The sequence below is a fragment of the Podarcis cretensis genome (genome assembly GCF_951804945.1).
Source record: "Podarcis cretensis genome assembly, chromosome: 1".
NCBI classification, from domain to species: domain Eukaryota; kingdom Metazoa; phylum Chordata; class Lepidosauria; order Squamata; family Lacertidae; genus Podarcis; species Podarcis cretensis.
In genome coordinates this window covers 88948874-88969376 of record NC_137170.1, presented here as the reverse complement: position 1 = coordinate 88969376, position 20503 = coordinate 88948874, and the positions used below count along the sequence as shown (strand labels likewise).

The 20503-nt window shown below is 46.9% G+C and overlaps 1 protein-coding gene and 1 long non-coding RNA gene across 12 annotated transcripts in view; one reads left to right on the top strand and one right to left on the bottom strand.

Annotated features, from left to right (window-relative positions):
- The window catches only part of TNS1 (tensin 1), a 327307-nt gene extending 308138 nt beyond the window's left edge, over nucleotides 1-19169 (bottom strand). For all 11 annotated transcript variants that reach the window (XM_079968266.1, XM_079968280.1, XM_079968283.1 and 8 more), the window contains exon 1: nucleotides 19029-19169. In XM_079968266.1, the coding sequence (XP_079824392.1) occupies nucleotides 19029-19154 (126 nt within the window). In that variant the 5' untranslated portion in view covers nucleotides 19155-19169. The remainder of the gene's footprint in view (nucleotides 1-19028) is intronic.
- Nucleotides 637-17027, top strand: LOC307211535. The gene is made up of 3 exons (XR_013836513.1): nucleotides 637-835; nucleotides 5479-5633; nucleotides 16799-17027. It is a non-coding gene; the product is annotated as an uncharacterized lncRNA (long non-coding RNA).
- Nucleotides 19170-20503: the final 1334 nt, after the last annotated feature.

Genomic DNA, 20503 nt, shown 5'->3' with positions numbered 1-20503 from the left:
CTTGCACTTTGATGTGCTTTCGAACTGCTAGGTTGGCAGGAGCAGGGACCGAGCAACGGGAGCTCATCCCATCACGGGGATTCGAACCTCCGACCTTCTGATCGGCAAGTCCTAGGCTCTGAGGTTTAACCCACAGCGCCACCCACGTCCCGTTGCTATTAGTGGAAATAAACAAAAAATCCATCTACGGTAGGTCAGGATACTGTCTTCATCAAATCCCTCTACCAAGGAGAAGAGGCAGGAGGTGCACGCTGCCCAGGTGAACAGTTTCCCAGCCACCAAGGTCCAACACATTTGCTGCCTGGTCCTGATTACAAGACACCAAGGTAGTTCATAACTGACTTTTTGAAGCTACAGAACTTTAGGTCTAGCCAGAGCTTTAGGCTGCATCCAAGACCACATATAAGTGGCTTAAAATTTGACAATCCTTATATGGTTGCATTTAAGGTGTCTCAGGTCTTCAGGACACTCAGTTTCTTAGCACTGGGCTTCCCTAGCCCTTCTGTGACATGGAAGTGGCTAAAGTCAATGGCAGGCAGAGATTGTGACAACTCCGTCTGTCCAGGTCCACTGTTACATCAGAGCATATCAGCCCAAAGAGCCAGGGCAGGCAGAGAGATTGGAGGTCCACAAGGTGATTGCAACTGTGAAGAGGTCAGAGGTCAAGGACAGGCATGCAGGACCACCAAGACTTGTGCTTTCTCTTATTTGTTACAATGAGATGTGCATATGATCCCACATGACCTGTGTGCACAAAATGTACTTGGATATTTCTCATGGCCCAGTCATACTGATTCTCTGGTGTCGGTTGATGTCCACTGTAGGAGACAGGACAGTGGGTGAGTTTTCTCATTGCTCTGTAACCCAGTCTGGCAGTAGCATGTTTCTTAACTCCACCGACCTTCTGACAAGAAGAAACCCTGTTTATTGACTGTGCTAATTTTCTCCCAGCTGCATTTTTTAAACAGTAAATGGGCAGCATGTTGTAGAAAGTGTTTTCAGCTAAAATGCTTACACCTACACATGTACAACACCTCGAGGGGTGTCAGAACTTGACTGTGATGTGGACTGTAAAGCCAGGGAATGTTGGCAGGAAAGACCAAAAAGGCTTTCCCAAAAGCATCATGTGGACTTTTATCTCTCTCTTAGAGACCTACCAGACAGCCCAGTTTGGGGAAGGGAGAAGCACTGGCTTTATCGGAGCCAAGGTGCTAATGACAGGGAACAGCAGGCCTTTTTCTACAAAGTGACAAGGCTTTCCACAGCTAAAACCTCTGAAGAAGTGTGCATGCACACGAAAGCTCATACCAAAAACTAACTTAGTTTGTCTTTAAGGTGCTACTGGAAGGAATTTTTTTATTTTGTTTTGACTATGGCAGACCAACATGGCTACCTATCTGTAACCTCCATTTTAGTGAGAGCCCACCAGTGTCCTGCCTCAGTTGAGAGAGCCCTGCCCATGTTTCATTCCTTTCAAGGTATGCTGGAACTCTCAGCATGGAGTTATGAGTTACAAGTACACCCCCCACCTTGGAGACTTGAAGTTTACATCTAAAGCAGGGGTGGGGAACCTCCCTTTATAGTTGGATTACCACTCCCATCGGCCCCATCCTGCACAGCCAACGGTCTGGGATGATAAGAGTCCAGCAACATCAGGTGAACCACATCTTAGCCATCCCACCTCTGAAGGCCTGATGACATCCTTGCCAAGTCTGCTATGTAGTAAGGTGGCATGACCTGCTTCAGGGGGCACAGTGGTGGCAGCGGCAGGGATACATGGAGGCAGGGATTGGCATTTAAGGCAGCAATCCTGTTCCATGGGAGTAAGCTCCATAGACTTATCTCTGAGTGGACATGCCTAGGGTTGTGCTGTGTTTGGTGCAACAAGATTTTTCAAAGTATTGCTTCTAAGGGGAAGGGGAACACACACACCCTTTGGCTAAATGCTTTGGGCCAAAAATGCCTGAGTTAATCTAATCCTCTCACTGCATCCACTCCCAGCTTGGGTCTGGGCTCTTCATAGGAGCACAATAGACAAAGGGCAAGGTGGCCCCTACCTGGGATGTTCACAGGGCCAGGGACTTGTTTGTTAAAACACACCCAAATACCTCAAGGTCAGGCTACTGATGACATGAGGAGACCTACTGAAATGAATAGACCTATTTTAGTTATCTTCATTCATTTCAGTGGGTCTGCTCATTTCAGTGAGTAAACAATACTTGAATACAAGCACACAAACACACACACACACACACACACACACACACACACATATTCATATGTGCAAAGTATTCAGATCCCTTCTTACCAGATGTTTTTTATTGCTGTATCCTACTGTAATTCATCATAGCAGAGTTAGCTGAAAAGTGCCCAACTTGCAATATAGCCATCCCCCCCCCTTTTTTTTTCCTCCAGAGACTTTAACAGCTGCTGGACAGGCAGACATTCAACAAGCAACTTTCCCTAGCCTTTAAATGGAGTGACAGGGAAATGCAACACCTGTTGAATGTCTTCCTGTTCCACCGCTATTAAAAGCATACAGCCTCTGTCAGCTGGGGGGAGGTGGGCAGTTACTGTGCCAAACCTAAGTCCAGTTGCCTACTCTTTCTCTCCCTACGCGTAACATCTTCACCAGATGCCATACAGTGGGTGTTCCTTATTCCAGGCATCAAAACGTTCCTAAAAGATGGGACATTTTAATCTTGCGATCCTAGTACCCTAGGAGAATTGCACTGGCATGGGAAGGGCGAATGAGGGAGGGAGTCACCTGCAAATAACGGGGCCGAGGTAGGCAGAGTTTAGCAGTGGGAACCGGACAGGGTCACCTCTAGGGCCTGGGAAAGGAAGAAAATGCCCGCCTCCCCAAACAGGCCTTCGATTCAGGCAGCCGCCCTCCATTCGAGCCAAAGGCTCCTCTGTGCTTCTCCCTTCCAAGTGCGATAGGCAGGCAAGAGGCCTTGTTTGTCTCTCTCTTGGATGGGGTCCAGCTGCGAGGGAGACATCAAAGAGGGACTGGGAACAAAACCCAAGGAAGGCACAGCCCTGGGAGTGGGGAGAGCTAGAGCTCCCGGGCGGCACATAAAGGAGTTTTGCAGAGGGCCCATCAGCAGGGGATTGTCTGTAAGCCCCCAAGAGAGCAATGCTTGGAGATAAGGGAGGGAAACGACAGCCAGCTACCTAATTGTGATTACAAGGGCCTTTTCAATGACACGATGAGTCACTTGGAAACATGGGACACAGCAAGGGCAATGTGGAAGGGGGCCATGTTGGCCCATAGGGAAACCAAGGTGGATCGGAGACAGCCTGGAGCTGAGAATTTAGTGGAAAAGGCCAAATGGAAAAAATGACGGAGGGAACCACTTTGCAAGCAGAAGAAGGGAAAGGAGAGCAGTCCCCAACTACAGATGCCATCCTTTTTCTTCGTCAAGACTCCTGTGTGTTAACAGCCAGAAATCCAGCAGGCGAAGTAACTTCTAGTTTTAGTGCCACTCAATAGTGCAGACCTCACCTCTTGAACTCCTGCCTGCCATAGTGCTGTTAAATTTCCAGGAGCTCCAGCAGGAAACAAGGCAGTGATTCTAACTGCAGTTTCTGAACAACAAATTGGCTGCTGAGCTTGAGGGCCTTTCCCTCGAAAGACTCCTCTGTGATTAAATTCCAACAATGCTAGACTGGATCCCAGGGGCATATCACTTTGAATTGATCCTAGCAATGTCCCGAGGGTGTGAATGTAACATATGTTTTAGCACGAGCGTTTTGCTGTTCAGCAACGTGTGGAAACAAAGGTTATATGTGTGTGTGCATGCATCTACTACTCCACGGGTATACAAGGTGGTGCCCTTCAGATGTTGTTGGTCTAATTTTCCCATCATCTCTCTCCATTGGCCATGCTGGCTGGGGCTGATGGGAGTTGCAGCCCAAGAACGTATAGAGGCTACTCCTGTGCTATCTATGTTGGCTGAACCAGGTAAATTTCTTCATTTCTATCTCGGGTGCATCCCAACCAAGATGTCATCATTACACGTGTTAAGACTCTTGCACAAATTATATCCTCTATTAATGCAGTAATTTTCAACCCACCATAACCAGCTTTTTCATCCCAAACGCAAATGAATTGAACTAGGAAAGTCACTGCAAGTCACTTTTGCTCCATGATCCATGCCCCATGGATACCAGAAAGGGAATAGTAAGTTTTAATATCAGAGGTTTCTAATTAGTTTATTTAGCAAAAAGAATTATACTGCTTTATTGTAAAACAAAACAAAACCTCTAAGTTGTTTGCAACAATATAAATTAGTTGCAACTTATAGTAGTAACACTTTGCACTTCAGGCTGCAATCCAGTACTGCATCCACTTACCTGGAAATAAGCCCCATTGAACACAATGAGATTTACTTCTGAGTAGATATATATAGGATTGCTTGGTTAGCATGTTCAAAGTGCTTCACATATACCTGGGGTGGGCAGACCTTAGGCTTGTAGGAGCCACTTTGGTTTCTTTACGGGAAGAAGAGGCTAGAACAAAAGTCATACACTTACAGTCAAAGTTGGTGACCTGATTTACATGTAAGGCTAAGTCAAACCATGTCTTAGCCCCACTGTGTAGTGCTGCAGCAAAAGCAGGACAGGGGGAGAAGCACAGCGGCTGTGATCTTCTCTCCAGGAACATGCATGTCTGTTTCTTCACGCTAAACCATGGTTTGGCTTAGTATTATGTGTGAACTGGGCCAGTGCCTTGCCCAAGGTCACCCAATGAGTTTCATGGCAGGTTGGGGATTTGAATCTGGGTCTCCACAGCCCAAGTCCTGTGCTGTTACCCAGGGATGTAGAACCTCCAGCCCGTGGGCAAAATCTGTCCCGCCAGTCCTCTCCATATGGCCCGAGAGGCCATTTCAGGCAACCCATGCACTCCTGCCATACATCAGGTGTGAGGCAGGTAAGGGCTGGGCTTAGCAGGCCCTGCGAAAGGCAGCCAAATCCTGCTACTAAAAAACACTGGCATTTATGAGACAATAAGCACTGTGCATAACTAGCTTCTGCTGCAAATTGGCAGAACTGGTCTTCCCTGAGTTTGATCCTAAATTTAAAAATTGTTCATTAATGAGTGCACTTCTACGGTGGATCAGGTGTTCAACATAACATAGGTTTGCATGTGGCCCTGAGAGGCTCGTTTTCACCCAAACTAGCCTTCCCTATCCCAAAGTAATTCTGGTTTTCAGAAAGGGACTAGACACCCACCTTCAAGTTTGTCCAGCCTGACTGAAAATCCAGCCAAAGATGACACAACAGAAACTGCTGGAGTGGATCCATTTTGTGTGCTTTTGAAAACCTTCCCTTTCTCTTAGTGCCTAATTGGAATCCGTCTCTTTTTTTCAATAACAAATCTGGCCCAGATTTTGGGAATGAAGCCCTTGGAAAACACAGTTAGGTTAGGTGTGACCTATGAGTCATTTGCAAAGATAATGGATCTCACTTTAGGATTTGTTTCCCCAGCCAAAACAGAATCCAGAACTTTTACAGCAAGCTCACCTACACTCATGATCCTGCAGCAGGATGCATTTGAGAAGAGATAACTCTCACTTTGGCTCCATGATCTGGTGCAACACCTTATTCCAGATGTCAAGATGACACAGGTGGGATCAGGTTTATTTTTATTTTTATTTTTAAAAAAAGAAGTATGAGATTTTAAAAGATGGCACACTAGTCTTCTTGGACTGGTGATATAGGAAAAAAGCAGCCTGGACAATCATCCATGATTTTACAGGCCCAGCTGCAATTTCATTCTTTAGGCCAGGTGCCAGAATTGGAGGATAGAAAAGTAGAACAAAATTCCAGCAGAAACTTGATTGCTTTGTATGGGGGTTCTTCTGACCACACTCTTTCAGCTTGCAAACACTGCTGCTCCTGAACTACCGTGTTCTGTAGTATTTAGGAGTGGTTTGAGGAACTGGGTGGAATCTGAGTTCACAGGGCTAGAGGTAGAGATCTAAACCTAATCCTGAGCGATTGCTTCTCTTGGGTAACTGAGGTAGCTGCACTGGCCTTGGACTGGACTGTTTTAAAATTGGGGAACCTGTGACAATTAGGAGTGGGGCCTAGGAGCTGAATTAATTTACCTATTCCTGCTTCGCTTTGTTGCTGGTGCCCACTGAGAGTCCAAGCCTGAAGAAAGATGAGAGTAAGGACTCACCAAGATATGTCACATGACGGTGCTTACTCATGATATAGCAGGGATGGGTGAGAGCACTGCAGTTTCCTTCTGTTCAGATTCTGGAGCGGAATATGGAATTCAAAGAGGATCCAGAGGGCTTTGGGGCACAAGCAAAATGATCCAAAATTGGCCCTCCAGTCCTAGAATTCTGAACGTTCTGGAATTCAGTGGCATTGCTATCACAAATAAATAGGGTCCAGGATACCTCTAGGCCCTTCTGTTCCAGCTCAACCATTGAGATCATCCAGAGGAGCGCTGCTAGTTGTCTCCTGTGTTACAGAGGCGCAGCTGGCCTCATCGAGGAGCCAAGCGCCAGTGTCACCTGTCCCATGCTGTGAAAGACTCTTCCAGGACAGACCCAGCAGGCATCCTCACTTGTGACTTTCAGGCACCCATGGAAGACTTTGTTGTGCCTAGAGGCCTGTGCAGCTTTGGATTAGCCAGTCTTTTTAATGATTAAGTTGCTCTGTTTTAAATGGTTTTTATATTTTATTGTATACCTGACCTGTTGTTGTAAACCACCCTGATATCTTATGTGAGGGCACATATCTTATGTGTAAATGTTTTTGAGAGAGAAAGAGAGAGAAAAAGAGAGAGAGAGAGAGAGAGAGAGAGAGAGAGAGAGAGAGAGAGATATGCAGCAGAAGATGGAAGGTGATGCTCACGCCAGCTACCAGCTCCATCAGGCAATTCCTACTCCTGAACAAGGCAAACTGGTCATTGTAAGAATAACTGTTTACAAATCTGTGCCTGACCCTGCCGGCGGGGCTTGCCTTGTCTCAGTTGACCGTACATAAGCCACTCTGGGAGCCTTTTTGGCTGAAGAGTGGTGTACAAAAGCAGTTGTGTCTACGGCCAGACATTTAAAGGGCCAGGTCTTCCCAAAAAGAATTCCGAGAACCCTTGTTAAAGGTGCTGGGAACTGTTGCTCTGTGAGATGTGGGGTAGCGTCTCTGTGGGAAAGTGACAAATGGATGCATGGCGGCAGGCTGCTGCACCCATCAAACCACAAGCAATTTTGCAGAGCGGAAACTCCAACGGGAAGTGAACAATCAGTTCCCACGACACAAAGCAGGAACCTCTTCCTCCTCCTTCTCCTCCTCCAGAAAGGAGATGGTCGTGGTCCCTTCATCACCTTGGGGAGAGAACACATGGCTTCATAGAGTTCCTTCATTAAAGAGACTTTCTCTTTAATTTAGCTTAATTAAATTTGATGAAAGAGTCTCTCTGTGGAAAGGGACAGCCTGGTCCCAGACACCATGGTTAGCCAGAGGGCCAGCAGCTCCTGAGAGCTTCTTTCCCCCTCCCTCCTTCCTTCCCTCCCTCCCTCCCAAAGAGAATTCAGCTAGAACAGCCATTTGGCCCTTGTCCACAAAGCACAGCAGGCGCCATTAGCCTGGCACCAGAGGATGAAGAGCTGCTACAGGGGTGTCTGTGCATCCTTCCTGCCCAGGAAGGCCAATATCACACACACATCATACATTTAAGGCACATTTAAAGTGCATCACTTCCCCCCAAAGAATCCCAGGAACTGTAGTTTCACCCCACAGAGCTATAATTCCCAGCACCCTTAACAAACTACAGTTCCCATGATTCTTTGGGACAGGTCATGTGCTTTAGAGATATGGTGTATATGCAGCCACAGTAGCAAGCTTCTCTTTGGCTTAATGCCCAAAGGGGCTGCCTATAGGGAAGGATGGTGGGTGTATTGGAACAACCTTTGTTAAAATTGTATTTCCTGGGGTGTTCCCCCCACCCCCACAACAGCCGCTGCCTTTAAAATAAAAATAAAATTGAAAATATGTGAGCTGCCCAGATCTTGCAGGATATAAATCAAAGAAGTAGAAAAGCAACCCAGGTCACAATGCACACGATAAATGTTTTAAGAGTATTTATTTATTCAGCCCAAGCTGGGATGAAAAGTCAAAAGATTTTCAATTTCCCAGGGAAATGGGATGGGAAAGGGAAAGTGATTAGTGTTGCCTGCAGTCAGACGGCCATCAGGAGGAGGAGGAGGAAGCGGCAGTGAGTTTGGGCTGTGAAATGCTGTGGACTTGGCCAGGAGCCAGCTCATAAGGGATTTGTCAATGACAGTTTATTTGAGATGAGCAAGGGGCAGAGATCATCTTGATCTGACATCATTTTTCATCATGGCCAATGCTCTCGGTGCAAGGAGGAAATGCTGGTTAGCAAAATAGCAGGTCAGAGCTTGAAACCTCAAAGGTCTGGCACAGAATCTGGAAGGAAACTGAGAGACCATCCCAGAGGGAGGAATGAAGTGGTTCCACTCCACCCAGCAGTCCTTGCACCAAGAGGCACTTCGTATAAAACAATCTTATATGCAAAACAGTCAGGATTGTACAATGTCATACTACCACCTGTCCCCTCTCCCTTTTAAAAGCATCCATTATTTTGAAAGGTTGCCCCATTTCCCAGAAGGTCAACATAGTCCTAGAGAGCACACCGAGTACCCTGTTTTTCTGTGGTTCAAATGGCCATAGAGCACAATGCTGTACTTAATTGTCCGCATCATGGCTACAAAATGGATCAAGAAATGTGGGTAATATATTGCATTTAATTGTTTTCTGTCTTTGTATGCTACATGTCCCACCTGTTCTCCAAGAAGCTCAAGGCACCATACATAGTTCCCTCCCCACACACAGTTTATCCGCTCAACAACCCTGTGAGGTAAGTTAGGCTGAGAGACAATGACCAGTTGGTGCTCTAACGACCACATCACACTGGGCATGAACGACATCACTTCCAGTAGGCTCTCTGATATATCTCCCACTGTAGGTTATATGCCATCACCCAGGCATCACCAGGAGAGCTTTAGAGTGAAGTCTTTTTCAGACTGGGATGACTTGATGCTGGGGGCAGGGGAGTGTCTTCAATTCAGATTGAAGTTTATTCTAGTTGAGTAGGTCATATAAGTGCTTCCCCACAAGTGAAGAGATGCAGCCAGCCCTGCAATCTTTCCTCCTGTGTTTGTATTGCAGGTGGCAATGCCATGTGCTGGATGCTCAGTGTTAATTGAACTGAACCACATGGCTCAAAGCTGCTTCCCCTCCTCTGCTCCTGTGTTGGAGGTTACTGACCAAAGAAAGCCCTGACATTTCCAGAAAGGGAGAGACGAAGTTAAAACAAAACAAAACAAAAAAGCCCACCCCATAGATGTTTATAGTACTCTCTTTCTAGGAAAAATAAGGAAGCGGTACCACTGACAGCTTTAAGCCACACATCATGCACACACCCTGTGCAGAAAAGTATGTTAGCTGAAGAATATCTATGCCCCCATACTGCTGAGTAAAGCAGGTTCCTCTGTGCATTGCCTGCTGCTGCACCCCAAATGCCTCCTATCCTCGGGGTGCTTGGTGCAGTTTCTCTGGCTGGAATTCAGCCCAGCCCACACCCCCAAAAAGTACATAGGTTGAGAACATTGTAGATGAGGTTAGACCAAAGTCACAAGATGAATGTGTGCAGGGCCAGGAGTTAACTCCAGAAAGCCGGTCCATTCTCAAACTCATTGCTTCCTATTTATTAATCTGCCAGCATAGCTGCCCTGTCATTCAGACCTCCCGATTTCTCTGTTCCTTTTCCACTGGGTTTCAAGCCTTTGTGTTGTGCTGACACAGGTTTATTTTATTACCCCTCCCCCATTTAATTCCATCTGTTTAAGAACGATAAGGGATAACAGAAGCCAATGGGAAAACCAAGAAAAGGAAAGAAAAGGGGGAGGACTCCTGGCTGCTTCTCAATAGGCTCCTTCTGTAAGGCATGCAGCAAAGCGGTTGCAGCTGCTGCACCACCAGAGCTCTGAGTTACACAAGGCTGCAGCGAAAGCGCCTGAGCCACTGCAGCTGGGGCCCTGCTGCAGTGCTGAACTGTGAGGGAGCAGGGGCGCTCATGCAGTAAGGCAGAGGCGACAGGGAATTAGTGCATGTGTACCAAGGAGCATGAGGGCCACTTTAACCGCAACAGATCTCTTGTATGGAGTGTCCTCTCTTGCACATGAAACTGCATGCGGATCATTTTGCTGAGTGACGATTGCACGTGTGTCCTGCTGGGAAAGAAGGTATGAAGTGTACTTGTGGACAGTAGAGAGACACTGTGGGCAGTCAGTGGCAACCACAGACATTTCCCCACAAAGTGAAAAGCTGGTATGGCAACTAAGCTGTCCTCACCGCACCACCTGCTTGGTAAAATGATGCACAGACACGAAAGCAAGGAAATGCTGCCCATAGCCACCACCAGACTGCAAAACCCACTGTCTCAAGCATCACTTGGAAGCATGAATGAAAAGTGTTGATTTGACACAGGCTGACAGTGACAGAGACTAGTTAGGTAGCAAGTTCCCTTTCTGGTTGAAATGACAGACCTTTTTCCTGATTGCAGATTTTCCTCTCCTTATCGCTTTGATGCACATTTAGCATTCTCCTGTCTAAATCAAAAAAGCTTTACAACATACTCAGGGGTTATTTATACGATTGTGATCACAATGTATTCTATATAGCATCAAAGAAAATGGAAGTGTGTGTGTGTGTGTGTGTGTGTGTGTGTGTGTGAGAGAGAGAGAGAGAGAGAGAGAGAGAGAGATCAGGATCGCAGAGGCAGGGTCTGTAAAAGTAGAGTTTTCTATATGTCAAGAGATTGAACTTCTAACCCCTGTCTACACTACAGCTTTATAATGGTTTTATAACACCTTAGCCCTCATGATTACCTTCAAAGATGATGTAGATGATGATGATGATTTTATATGCCACCCTATACTCACAGGTCTCACGGCAATTCATAGGATAAAATCACAACATAGTTTTATGAAGTGTTGAGAATTATATTAATCCCTAATCCTTCCCTTACTTAAAATTCTGGAGTTTACTGAAGTATGAATATTCTAAAGTGGCTGTCAGTAACTGCCATGTAATACAGATTGACACCATAAACAGACATTTTGCAGCATTTGTTAGAAGTATCTTTTGCCAATGACATCTGATGAAGAAGCTCCAACCATCTTGGCAACTGTCACGTGTGCCTTTGTAAACATGCTTTTTCTAGTGCAGCTTCACCCTCAGGCACACAGCCCATGCCTTATCTCTATGAAATGTTTTAAAAATACGATCCTATAAATATAATATACCTTGCACCCTTGAAGGGCATAATTCAATCATGGTATCACAAAGGACGTTGCTTCTTCCCAAGCTGGCCATCAACCCTTTTATATGTGGTATGAGGGGCTCAGAAGAATGGGGGGGGGGGCAAATGTAGCCTTGTTAGTTAGAGGACATGCCCATAGGACCATAGCTTTGACTCCAACTAGGGCTTTGTTTCGTTGCTATATAATATACGGCCATGGTAATTTGTGCCTTAGTGACAAACCTTTAAGCTACTCTCATGTGTTCTACATGCAGCTAGAGCAGGGGTCAGTAAACTTTTTCAACAGGGGGCCGCTCCACTGTCCCTCAGACCTTGTGGGGGGCTGGACTATATTTTGAAAAAAAAATATGAATGAATTCCTATGCCCCACAAATAACCCAGATAATAACTGTTTCTTTTATGCAGCTTTTTATTTTGTCTTGTTGAAGGTTGTTTTGTTTTTGTTTTGTTATTTGTTTTTATGAATTTGTTTTTAGCCACCTTGAATGCACATATATATAGGAAATGTGAGATAAAAATAGTCTCAAAGAAACAAGTACAATTTATTTAAATCATCAATCATTGCCCTTTTCTTTTCTTTTTAAAAAGTGAAATCAATTGAAAAAGAATTTGCAAAGTTGTTCTGAAGCGGAGGGGGGGTGATATCATAGGTATGAGCCAATCAGTGCTATTCATAGTGGGCTTCTTCAGCACACTCACTTAATCAGTATGTCCTAAGCTTGACCCTGGAGAGAAATGGTTCGCTATAATAGATCTCAGTCAGTGCACTTTCACAGCAGTCCTGCCACTTAATAATGCTATAACTCTGTATATATACTGTGTGGAGTTCTAGGGAAGGAATCTCTCTCTCTCTCTCCACACTATACCTGTAGAGCACACTCAAAGCACATTTGCTGTTGTTTAGTCGTTTAGTCGTGTCCGACTCTTCGTGACCCCATGGACCAGAGCACGCCAGGCACTCCTGTCTTCCACTGCTTCCCACAGTTTGGTCAAACTCATGCTGGTAGCTTTGAGAACACTGTCCAACCAACTCGTCCTCTGTCATCCCCTTCTCCTTGTGCCCTCCATCTTTCCCAACATCAGGGTCTTTTCCAGGGAGTCTTCTCTTCTCATGATGTGGCCGAAGTATTGGAGCCTCAGCTTCAGGATCTGTCCTTCCAGTGAGCACTCAGGGCTGATTTCCTTAAGAATGGATAGGTTTGATCTTCTTGCAGTCCATGGGACTCTCAAGAGTCTCCTCCAGCACCATAATTCAAAAGCATCAATTCTTCGGAGATCAGCCTTCTTTATGGTCCAGCTTTCACTTCCATACATCACTACTGGGAAAACCATAGCTTTTACTATATGGACCTTTGTTGGCAAGGTGATGTCTCTACTTTTTAAGATGCTGAAAGCACATATCCCCTCTCAAAGAATTCTGGGCACTGTTTGCCTGTTAACGGTTGCTGGAAATTGTAACTCTGTGAGGGGTAAACTACAGCGTCCAGAATTCTTTGTGCTTTAAAGGCACAGTGTGTGCACAGTTTATGTGTGTGTTTGTGTGTGAAGGGGAGAGAGATTGTTCTGCTTTATATAGATGTGTATTTAAACTTGAGTGGGCTTGGCCAAGCAGTTTTTTAAAAAGAACAACAACAGAATAGTTTTTCATCATGAAAGGGGTGGTTTTGATTTTGTTGTGGTTTTCAGGTCTGTTCAGGCAAAATAAGACAGTTGGCAATTGTGTTCAGGGCTGTACTCATGCACTGATCTTTTTGCTCTTGTGGAAAAGAAGCTAAAATGGTACCCCATGGGCTAAACCTGGAATGCTCTCCTCCTTGACAACCCTGAGAGAGGTGTATAGTACAAATAAATGCAAGAAAAAGACACACACACACACCACAAAACTATTTTTCTCTTTTGGAATGAAAAAGGCACAACAGTGTTTTGCATCTACACCACATTTTAGGGCAGAAGAGAAAGAAGTTCTGTCTGAAATGGGAATCTGAGCAGGTGGACTGACATAGCATTCTTTGGCCTGAAGGCTAAGATTCAAGGCACTTTGAAATGGAGCCATTTTACTGACCTTGGTTTCATTTTATCCCCCCACCTGGAAACAAGCCCTATTCTGCAAGTGCAGCACGGCCTTGAGTACCAAACAAGGGTATCCATTGAAGCTGGTAGGGCAGAAAGCAGGGAGGCCAACAGTAGGTGGTGCCAGATGATGGGCCGGTCCAGCTAATTCTAGTTTTGTTCCCATCTCCCACCCTGCTGGGTTCTAAAAGTGGCTGCACTGAGACTAAGGAAGAGGAAACTGACATCTGCCACCCGAGCTAGTTGTAAGTAAGAAGGCACTCAGGGTAGGGATTGGCTGAAAGCAGATTGAGGTTGGTGGGGCCCTGCTCTACAGTGGTACCTCGGGTTAAGAACTTAATTCATTCTGGAGGTCCGTTCTTAACCTGAAACTGTTCTTAACCTGAAGCACCACTTTAGCTAGTGGGGCCTCCTGCTGCCGCTGCACTGCCCTACACGATTTCTGTTCTCATCCTGAAGCAAAGTTCTTAACCCGAGGTAATATTTCTGGGTTAGCGGAGTCTGTAACCTGAAGCGTCTGTAACCCAAGGTACCACTGTATTTGCCTTAGCAGGCCAGCCCCCACTGTATCTGCAGACTCAATATATGTCTCTTCACCCGCTTCTCTTTCAACCTTTTCTAGAGCTCCTCTCCCATTAGTGAAAGGGGATCCTAATGATTTCCACGGCAACTGAACAGATGTCACAAACAAAAGATTATCTTCAGGCTGAGATTAATCAGAAGCCAGTGAAATTAATCTCATAACAAGCCAGAGACGCCTCCTGGAAAAAAATGTGGCAGACAGACAAGTTGGCATTCCCCGCTAGGATAACTATCTGGTGCATAATTTCTAAAATGAAAAGATAAGAGTTGGTGAGACTGAAGGTTGCTATGCTATCTGCCCTGGGGGCACGTGAGTCCTGAATTCTATTATTGTGTGGACAGGCTGTGGGTCCTGAGCGTTGTGTATGGACAAGAACCTCTCTTTCCCACAGACAACCCAAGACATTATGCTGCCTGACACGGAATAGCAAATCTCCCCATTCCCTGCTAAGGTGCCTAGTATCGAAGGCTGACTAAGGTAAAGGTAAAGGACCCATGGACAGTTATGTCCAGTCGAAGGTGACTATAGGGTGTGGTGCTCATCTTGCTTTCAGGCCGAGGAAGCCGGTGTTTGTCTCGGTCGTGCGGCCAGCATGACTAAACAGCTTCTGGCACAACGGAACACCGTGATGGAAACCAGAGCACACAGAAATGCCATTTACCTTTCCCCTGCAGCGGTAACTATGTATCTATTTGCACTGGTGTGCTTTCAAACTGCTAGGTTGGCAGGAGGTGGGATAGAGCAATGGGAGCTCACCCCTACGCGGTGATTCAAACCACTGGCCTTTTGATTGGCAAGCAAGCCCAATAGGCTTAGATGACAGCACCACCCGTGTCTTAGGCTGACTAAGTTATGTTGGCACATGAGTCAGGGAGCCCCACAAGCTCTCTTCCCCCCAGGAGGAAAAATATAACTAAAAACTTAATAATAATTAAAAAGTAACAACAATTTTAAAAATTAATAATAATTAAAAAGTAACAATTTCCTGACCTTTCATGACATCCCAGATCAGCTGCCTGGGACAGTGGAAGCCCTGGCCTTGTGCTCTGCATACACTCAGAGGTATTCTTGCTTTGCATATTCCATGGCTCAGCTATGATATTCAAATTAGTTTTGTATTGTTTTTAGTTTGGCACTAATAAATTAAGGTTATCACTTTCCAGTTCTGGTTTTTCCTGGGCCAGAATAAAAATTCAGAGTTGTTCCCGAGCTCAGCTGCTTTCGATAAGAATGAGACTTCTTATCAGTTAATGCTTTCAGCTGTAATGTAAATACCTTGGCTAATCGGACTGCACACAAAAGCTTCCTTATAATCTGAAAATAGGCTGTTCTGTGAGTAAAGAGTGGGGACTGCGCTGCAAAAGGATCTTGTCCCTCACATGAACTGAAGGCTCATTGGAACTGGAGCATTTGAAGCAACTGGGGGAGTTTCCATGTGGGCGACTTAACTCAGTTTGGGCTGTAAACACCACACAGGTCAGAAAGTGCTTCCAAACCTCTTGCTATTCCACATTAACCTCTTGCTATTCCACATTAACAGCATTCATCTGTGCCATGAGTAGTGAAAGATGCCCTGAGGCCAATGGGCCATACAAATGAATTACAACTCAGGAATTTAATGTAAATTATGTCCCAGGTTTAAAGAGGGTGATTTCTAATCAGCACATTTTCTGTAAGTTCCTGCTGAAATCCTGTAACTTTCCATACCACAAATGTCCTGGGCTGCTTTTTTCCCCTGCCCCACTCTTGTTGCGCTCTAGCGCGAGGGTGTCCCTTGAGATTTCAATAATGCAATCTCATTTGGCAACCATTGCAGGACAACTGCAGAATGATATTTGGATGCTGCACCCCATAGTCAAGTTTGACTGGACTTATCTGTTGAGGGGTCCTATACCTTACCCATTATAAATCCACCACTAATGCACTATTATTGCATCAATGTCAGGTTGCAGAATACACTCACAAAAACCCACTAGTCTAGAGGCTGTTGATATGAGGCGACAGTTAATAAAGCAGCTCTGGGGACCACAGCCTCCACAAAAATCACCTCTCAGAGGCTGCTACTTGCATCCATTGGAGAGCATCCATTGGAGCCAATAGACAGAGGCAAATAGTAACTTTCTCTGCCTGCTGCACAATCACTTCTCAGAAGCTGTTGTATCACCTGGTGAAAAACCCTGACCTTTCCCTTTATTAAAGCAATCCGTAGGAGAGGATTAAGAGGCAGCAGATTACATCAATAAATTTGCAGGTGGTCAAAGCCAGATGAATGCCACATCATGTTTGCTGTTGGAAATAAAAAATGGCCAAAGTGAAATGATATCAGAAGGAACTGAAAGGAGGAGCATATTTAGCTCCCTTGCAGTTTTTGCAAGTTAGCCCAGTTCTCTACAGTCCTCTGGAGAAGGGCCCAACAGCAGCAGTGAACATGGACTGGGCAGAGATAGCCCAATGCCATTTAGTGGAATGCAAACTGGTGCTGGCTACAGCATGAGGGAGTGCTCAAGAGGACAGAACCTAGGCACAATAGTGTTTCAGTGCAGTGCAAGCTTGTCTGTATGGGATGGCATGTTAGTTGGCAGGCTGAAGAAGAAGACATGAAGAGCAGATGCCTGCTCATCCCCCCCCCCCACTGGGCATATCTGAGAGGGCAACAGGCCAATGGCACACAGGCTTCCACCCACACACAGAGAGGCCTGCTTATTATATGGTGACAAGTGAAGTGATGAGTGCATAGGCGCATGTTTGCCTGCTAATGTCTCCTCTTTTGTTTTCCCCAGGTGATCTTGCTTTCTCCCTCTTAATAAGGGAGGACGACAAGACGGCAAAGGTTACCAGGAATACATGGCTTCCATTTCCCCCAAGCCAATGCCCTGTGGATGTTTGGGCTACAGCTCTCATCAGCTCCAGCCAACACAGCTGAAAAGCAGGAAATGTGTGTCTCCTTCCCCAAGCAAAAGAAAAGGCAACATCGTCTCCAAATAGCCTGGCCTCAGCTTAAGTATAGACCTTGGGGCTCCAAAAATAGAGAGCTGCTGCATGTTGGCTAAGCTGTTCTGGGCAATGCAGGTTTGCCAACACTATAGGTGTATGAGGCGTGACCACACTCTGGCATTGTGCTCATATTTAAAACTGAGAAGCATAAAACAGAGTCTAGGGTTGTGTTTTTCCTTTCTTTCTATTCTGGGCCCTTCCTTCTTTCCTTCCTTCCTCGTAAATGCAGGTTGCAGGGAGAAGAACAGTGGCTGCTACTCTCAATTTGAATGAGAATGAAACCGGCAGAGAATCATTCCTGGAAGACACCCATCCAAACTTTTGCCCTGAGATTGAATCGTTGTGTGCTAAAACATCTTTGATGGATACCTGTACAGCTTCTCCACAAAGACCTCCAAGCTATGATATGCCACAACTTCCTTAGGCAAGCTGAATGCTGCAATAGCTGGGACATTTCTCCAGATATTTAACTTCAATATACCTCTCTATGGTTTAATCCTGTTGTTCAGATCATCAACAAATAGGCCAAACAATTATTCCCCCCCCTTCTTTCTGACATGTTCCATGTTGTACCATGAACATCAGGATCAATCTCTCAGAAATGACTTAAATTTGATGGGGTGCCCCATCTTTCAGATGCCTAACCCAGCTACTGTAAGGTCCCCAGTCCTTTCATCTCACTACTAGTTTGCCCACTCTCATGCACCCAACATTCCCTTCAGACCTTCCCTCAAATTCACCCTCATCTCCCAGGACTTTATGTACTTCTTCAAACAGTGCATAGTTAAGTTATGGAATTCACTACCCTGAGATGTAGTGGTAGCCACAGATGTGGATAGCAGTAAAAGGAGATTAAGTAAGTTCATGGTGGATGAGACTTTCCGTCTCAATAGCTATATTACCTCTGATACAGCAGTTGCTGGGGATCAGTTGTGAGAGAGGGCTATTATGCTCATGTCTTGCTTGTGGACTTCCCTTTGGAAGCCATAGGTGGCCAAAGCTTGGCAACCATGAGAATGAAATACTGGGGGGGGGGGGGGGGATACACAAAGAAAATAAACACAAAAGTAGCAGATCCAAAGCCATGGTCTTTCAGCTATCAAAGGTAAATGGGAAAATAAAAGTCTTCAGTTGTCCAAAATTTCATAGGTTCCAAAAGGTCATGTGAGCTCTGAATTGGAGAACAGGACTGACAGCCTCAACCCTGAGCATTTCTTAATTGATTGCAGACCCCCAATAACACATTTCCTCCCCCCCCCCAGTGATGCCTCTTTTCTTCTGTTAAAAATCACAGGCTTCAGTCTCTTTCTCACCACACCACAGAAAATGAGGGCAAGTTCACATGATCAAGCTACACATAGCCAGCAGAAACCCTCCCTGCCTCTCCAACCAAGGCTGTGCTAAGCAGGTAGCAAGTAAGTTGCCCAAACAGCTGCGTGTGGCAGCACAGCACTGCTTAAACCGCACAAGCCACGTGTCAGTGGGCCCTTGTGACAAATCCTGAGGATGATCCACTTGACTGAGTTCGCTTCGACTGACCCACCTCTCCTTCCCTTTATCTCTGTTCCTTCCAGGGGCAGCTGGGGCCCATTGGGACTAGGAGGGCAGAGGCCAAGGAGCCCAACAAGAGCTGGGGGCCAAGCCAAGGCCAGGCAGAGCCAATAAAAGCCAGTCTCCTTCCTATCTGCCCTCTCTCTGCAACACACCTCCTGTGAATGAAGTTGACAGGCCTGGGCACCCTTTGGCACAAGCAGTTTGGGGTCTGGCCGGCAGTAGACTGAGTTGGATGGGACAGAGACCCCTTCACCCTAACGGGCCAGCTCCTGAAATGGCTGCCGTTGTCCCCTCAGAGTCCTGCACACCTGCCACCACCCAGCTCCTTCTAAACCCCCTTCCTTTCCCTGCTTCCCTTTTATTCCTCCCCCACCTTTAAAAAAAAAGTTTCTGACTCTTCTTAGCTGCCTCTCTCCCTTCACACCCCCCCCCTGACTTTCCCCTCAGGGACTCATTACTCACCCTTGGCAGCTGCTTCCTTTTCTGAGGCGCCGCCGCCGCCGCTGTCCCTCGGTGCCTCAGTGGCCCGGGCAGGGGAACGGGCCGAGGGCTCCCCTCACAGCACACCAGGCTCACGGTACATCCCATTCAACCCGGTTCCCGCGCAAAGCCTGCCAGGGGAAGGGGAGGGGACTGAGGCAGCGAAGAAGCCCCTGCGCTCCAGGCTTCGAGAGCTCCAGCTGCCCGGAGAAGGGGGCAGCTCAGGGCAACCCAAAGCTGCAGGTGCTTCGAGGGGAGAGTTGCCTGAGTGTGGAAAGGGCTGCCTGGCTCAACCCGCTGGGCTGCTGCTGCTGCTCCTCCTCCCCTTCTCCTCCCTGAGGTTGGGTCAAGGTACCTTCCCCCCCCCCCGCCCACCTCACGCGCGCGCGCTCGAACAAACTTCTCCCCACTTCTGCGCCTCTCTCCAAAAGGGACGCGGGAGGGGAGGATTCAAGGGCGAAGCCTCCCCCCCTCCACAAACACGCACCTCGCTTGGGGGGCGGAGGGAGGGAAAGCTCACCCGGCCCGAGGAATTTCTCAGAATCAGGTGGCACCCTGCCTAGAGAAAGGGGAGCGATTGGGGTGTGTGGGTGTCGCCTATGGAGGCAGACGGACCCATTTGCTAGCGCAGGGACGGTGTCCCAGAAAGAGGGGAGAGAGGAAGCTCAGGGAAAGCTGGCACAGGCACGCACACACGATCCTCTCTCCTCAGGAAAGAACAAAGAGGAAACTGTGCAGGGCTGTGAAAGAAAGAGAGCGAGGGAGAGGGAGGTGGCACAGTGGGGCAGGGCACCCTGACACTGGAGCGGGCACGTAGGAGAAGGAAGGGCGCAGGGGCAGGGGGAGAAAGAGCAGTAAACTCCCCCAAAGGCGCCCTGGCTGGCTCCCTCACAGCCTGTCACAGAGACCCACAGAACTGGCACCTACGTTATGCCTGCCTGCACAAGTTGCTTCCCATGGGATATATGCCCGTGCAGAGTGCCCATAATGTTGACTTCACGACCTTCATAGGAATGGGGATCCCTCTATGTACCGATTAGATTCGTGATGTACTGAGCTGCCGCTTCCTCTGGATGGAAACAGCTGTCCCTTCCTAGACTGAGCACAGGGCAGATGGCATTGTCCACCTCTTTGGAATCAGGAGCTGGGGAGCTTTTTCAGCCCTAGGGGCCACATTCCTCAGGGGCCACACACTAGGGTGTGTGGGGCCAAAGGCAAAAGAGGTGGGGCAATGGGTGCGGCTCTTACTTTTGCACTGTAGGCTAGGCTACATACCAGCAGCACAAAAGTCAGAGGTTTCTAGGCTCAGACTCCCATCTCTCCATCTTCTAGCTAGACAAGCAAGAGGTATTACCTTTGCTCAAGGAAGAACAAATTCCAGCTGGGCAAATGCATTTGAGGATGTGGAGCAGAGCCTGTGCAGGTGTGACCTGGGGAAAGTCCTGAGGGCCAGACAG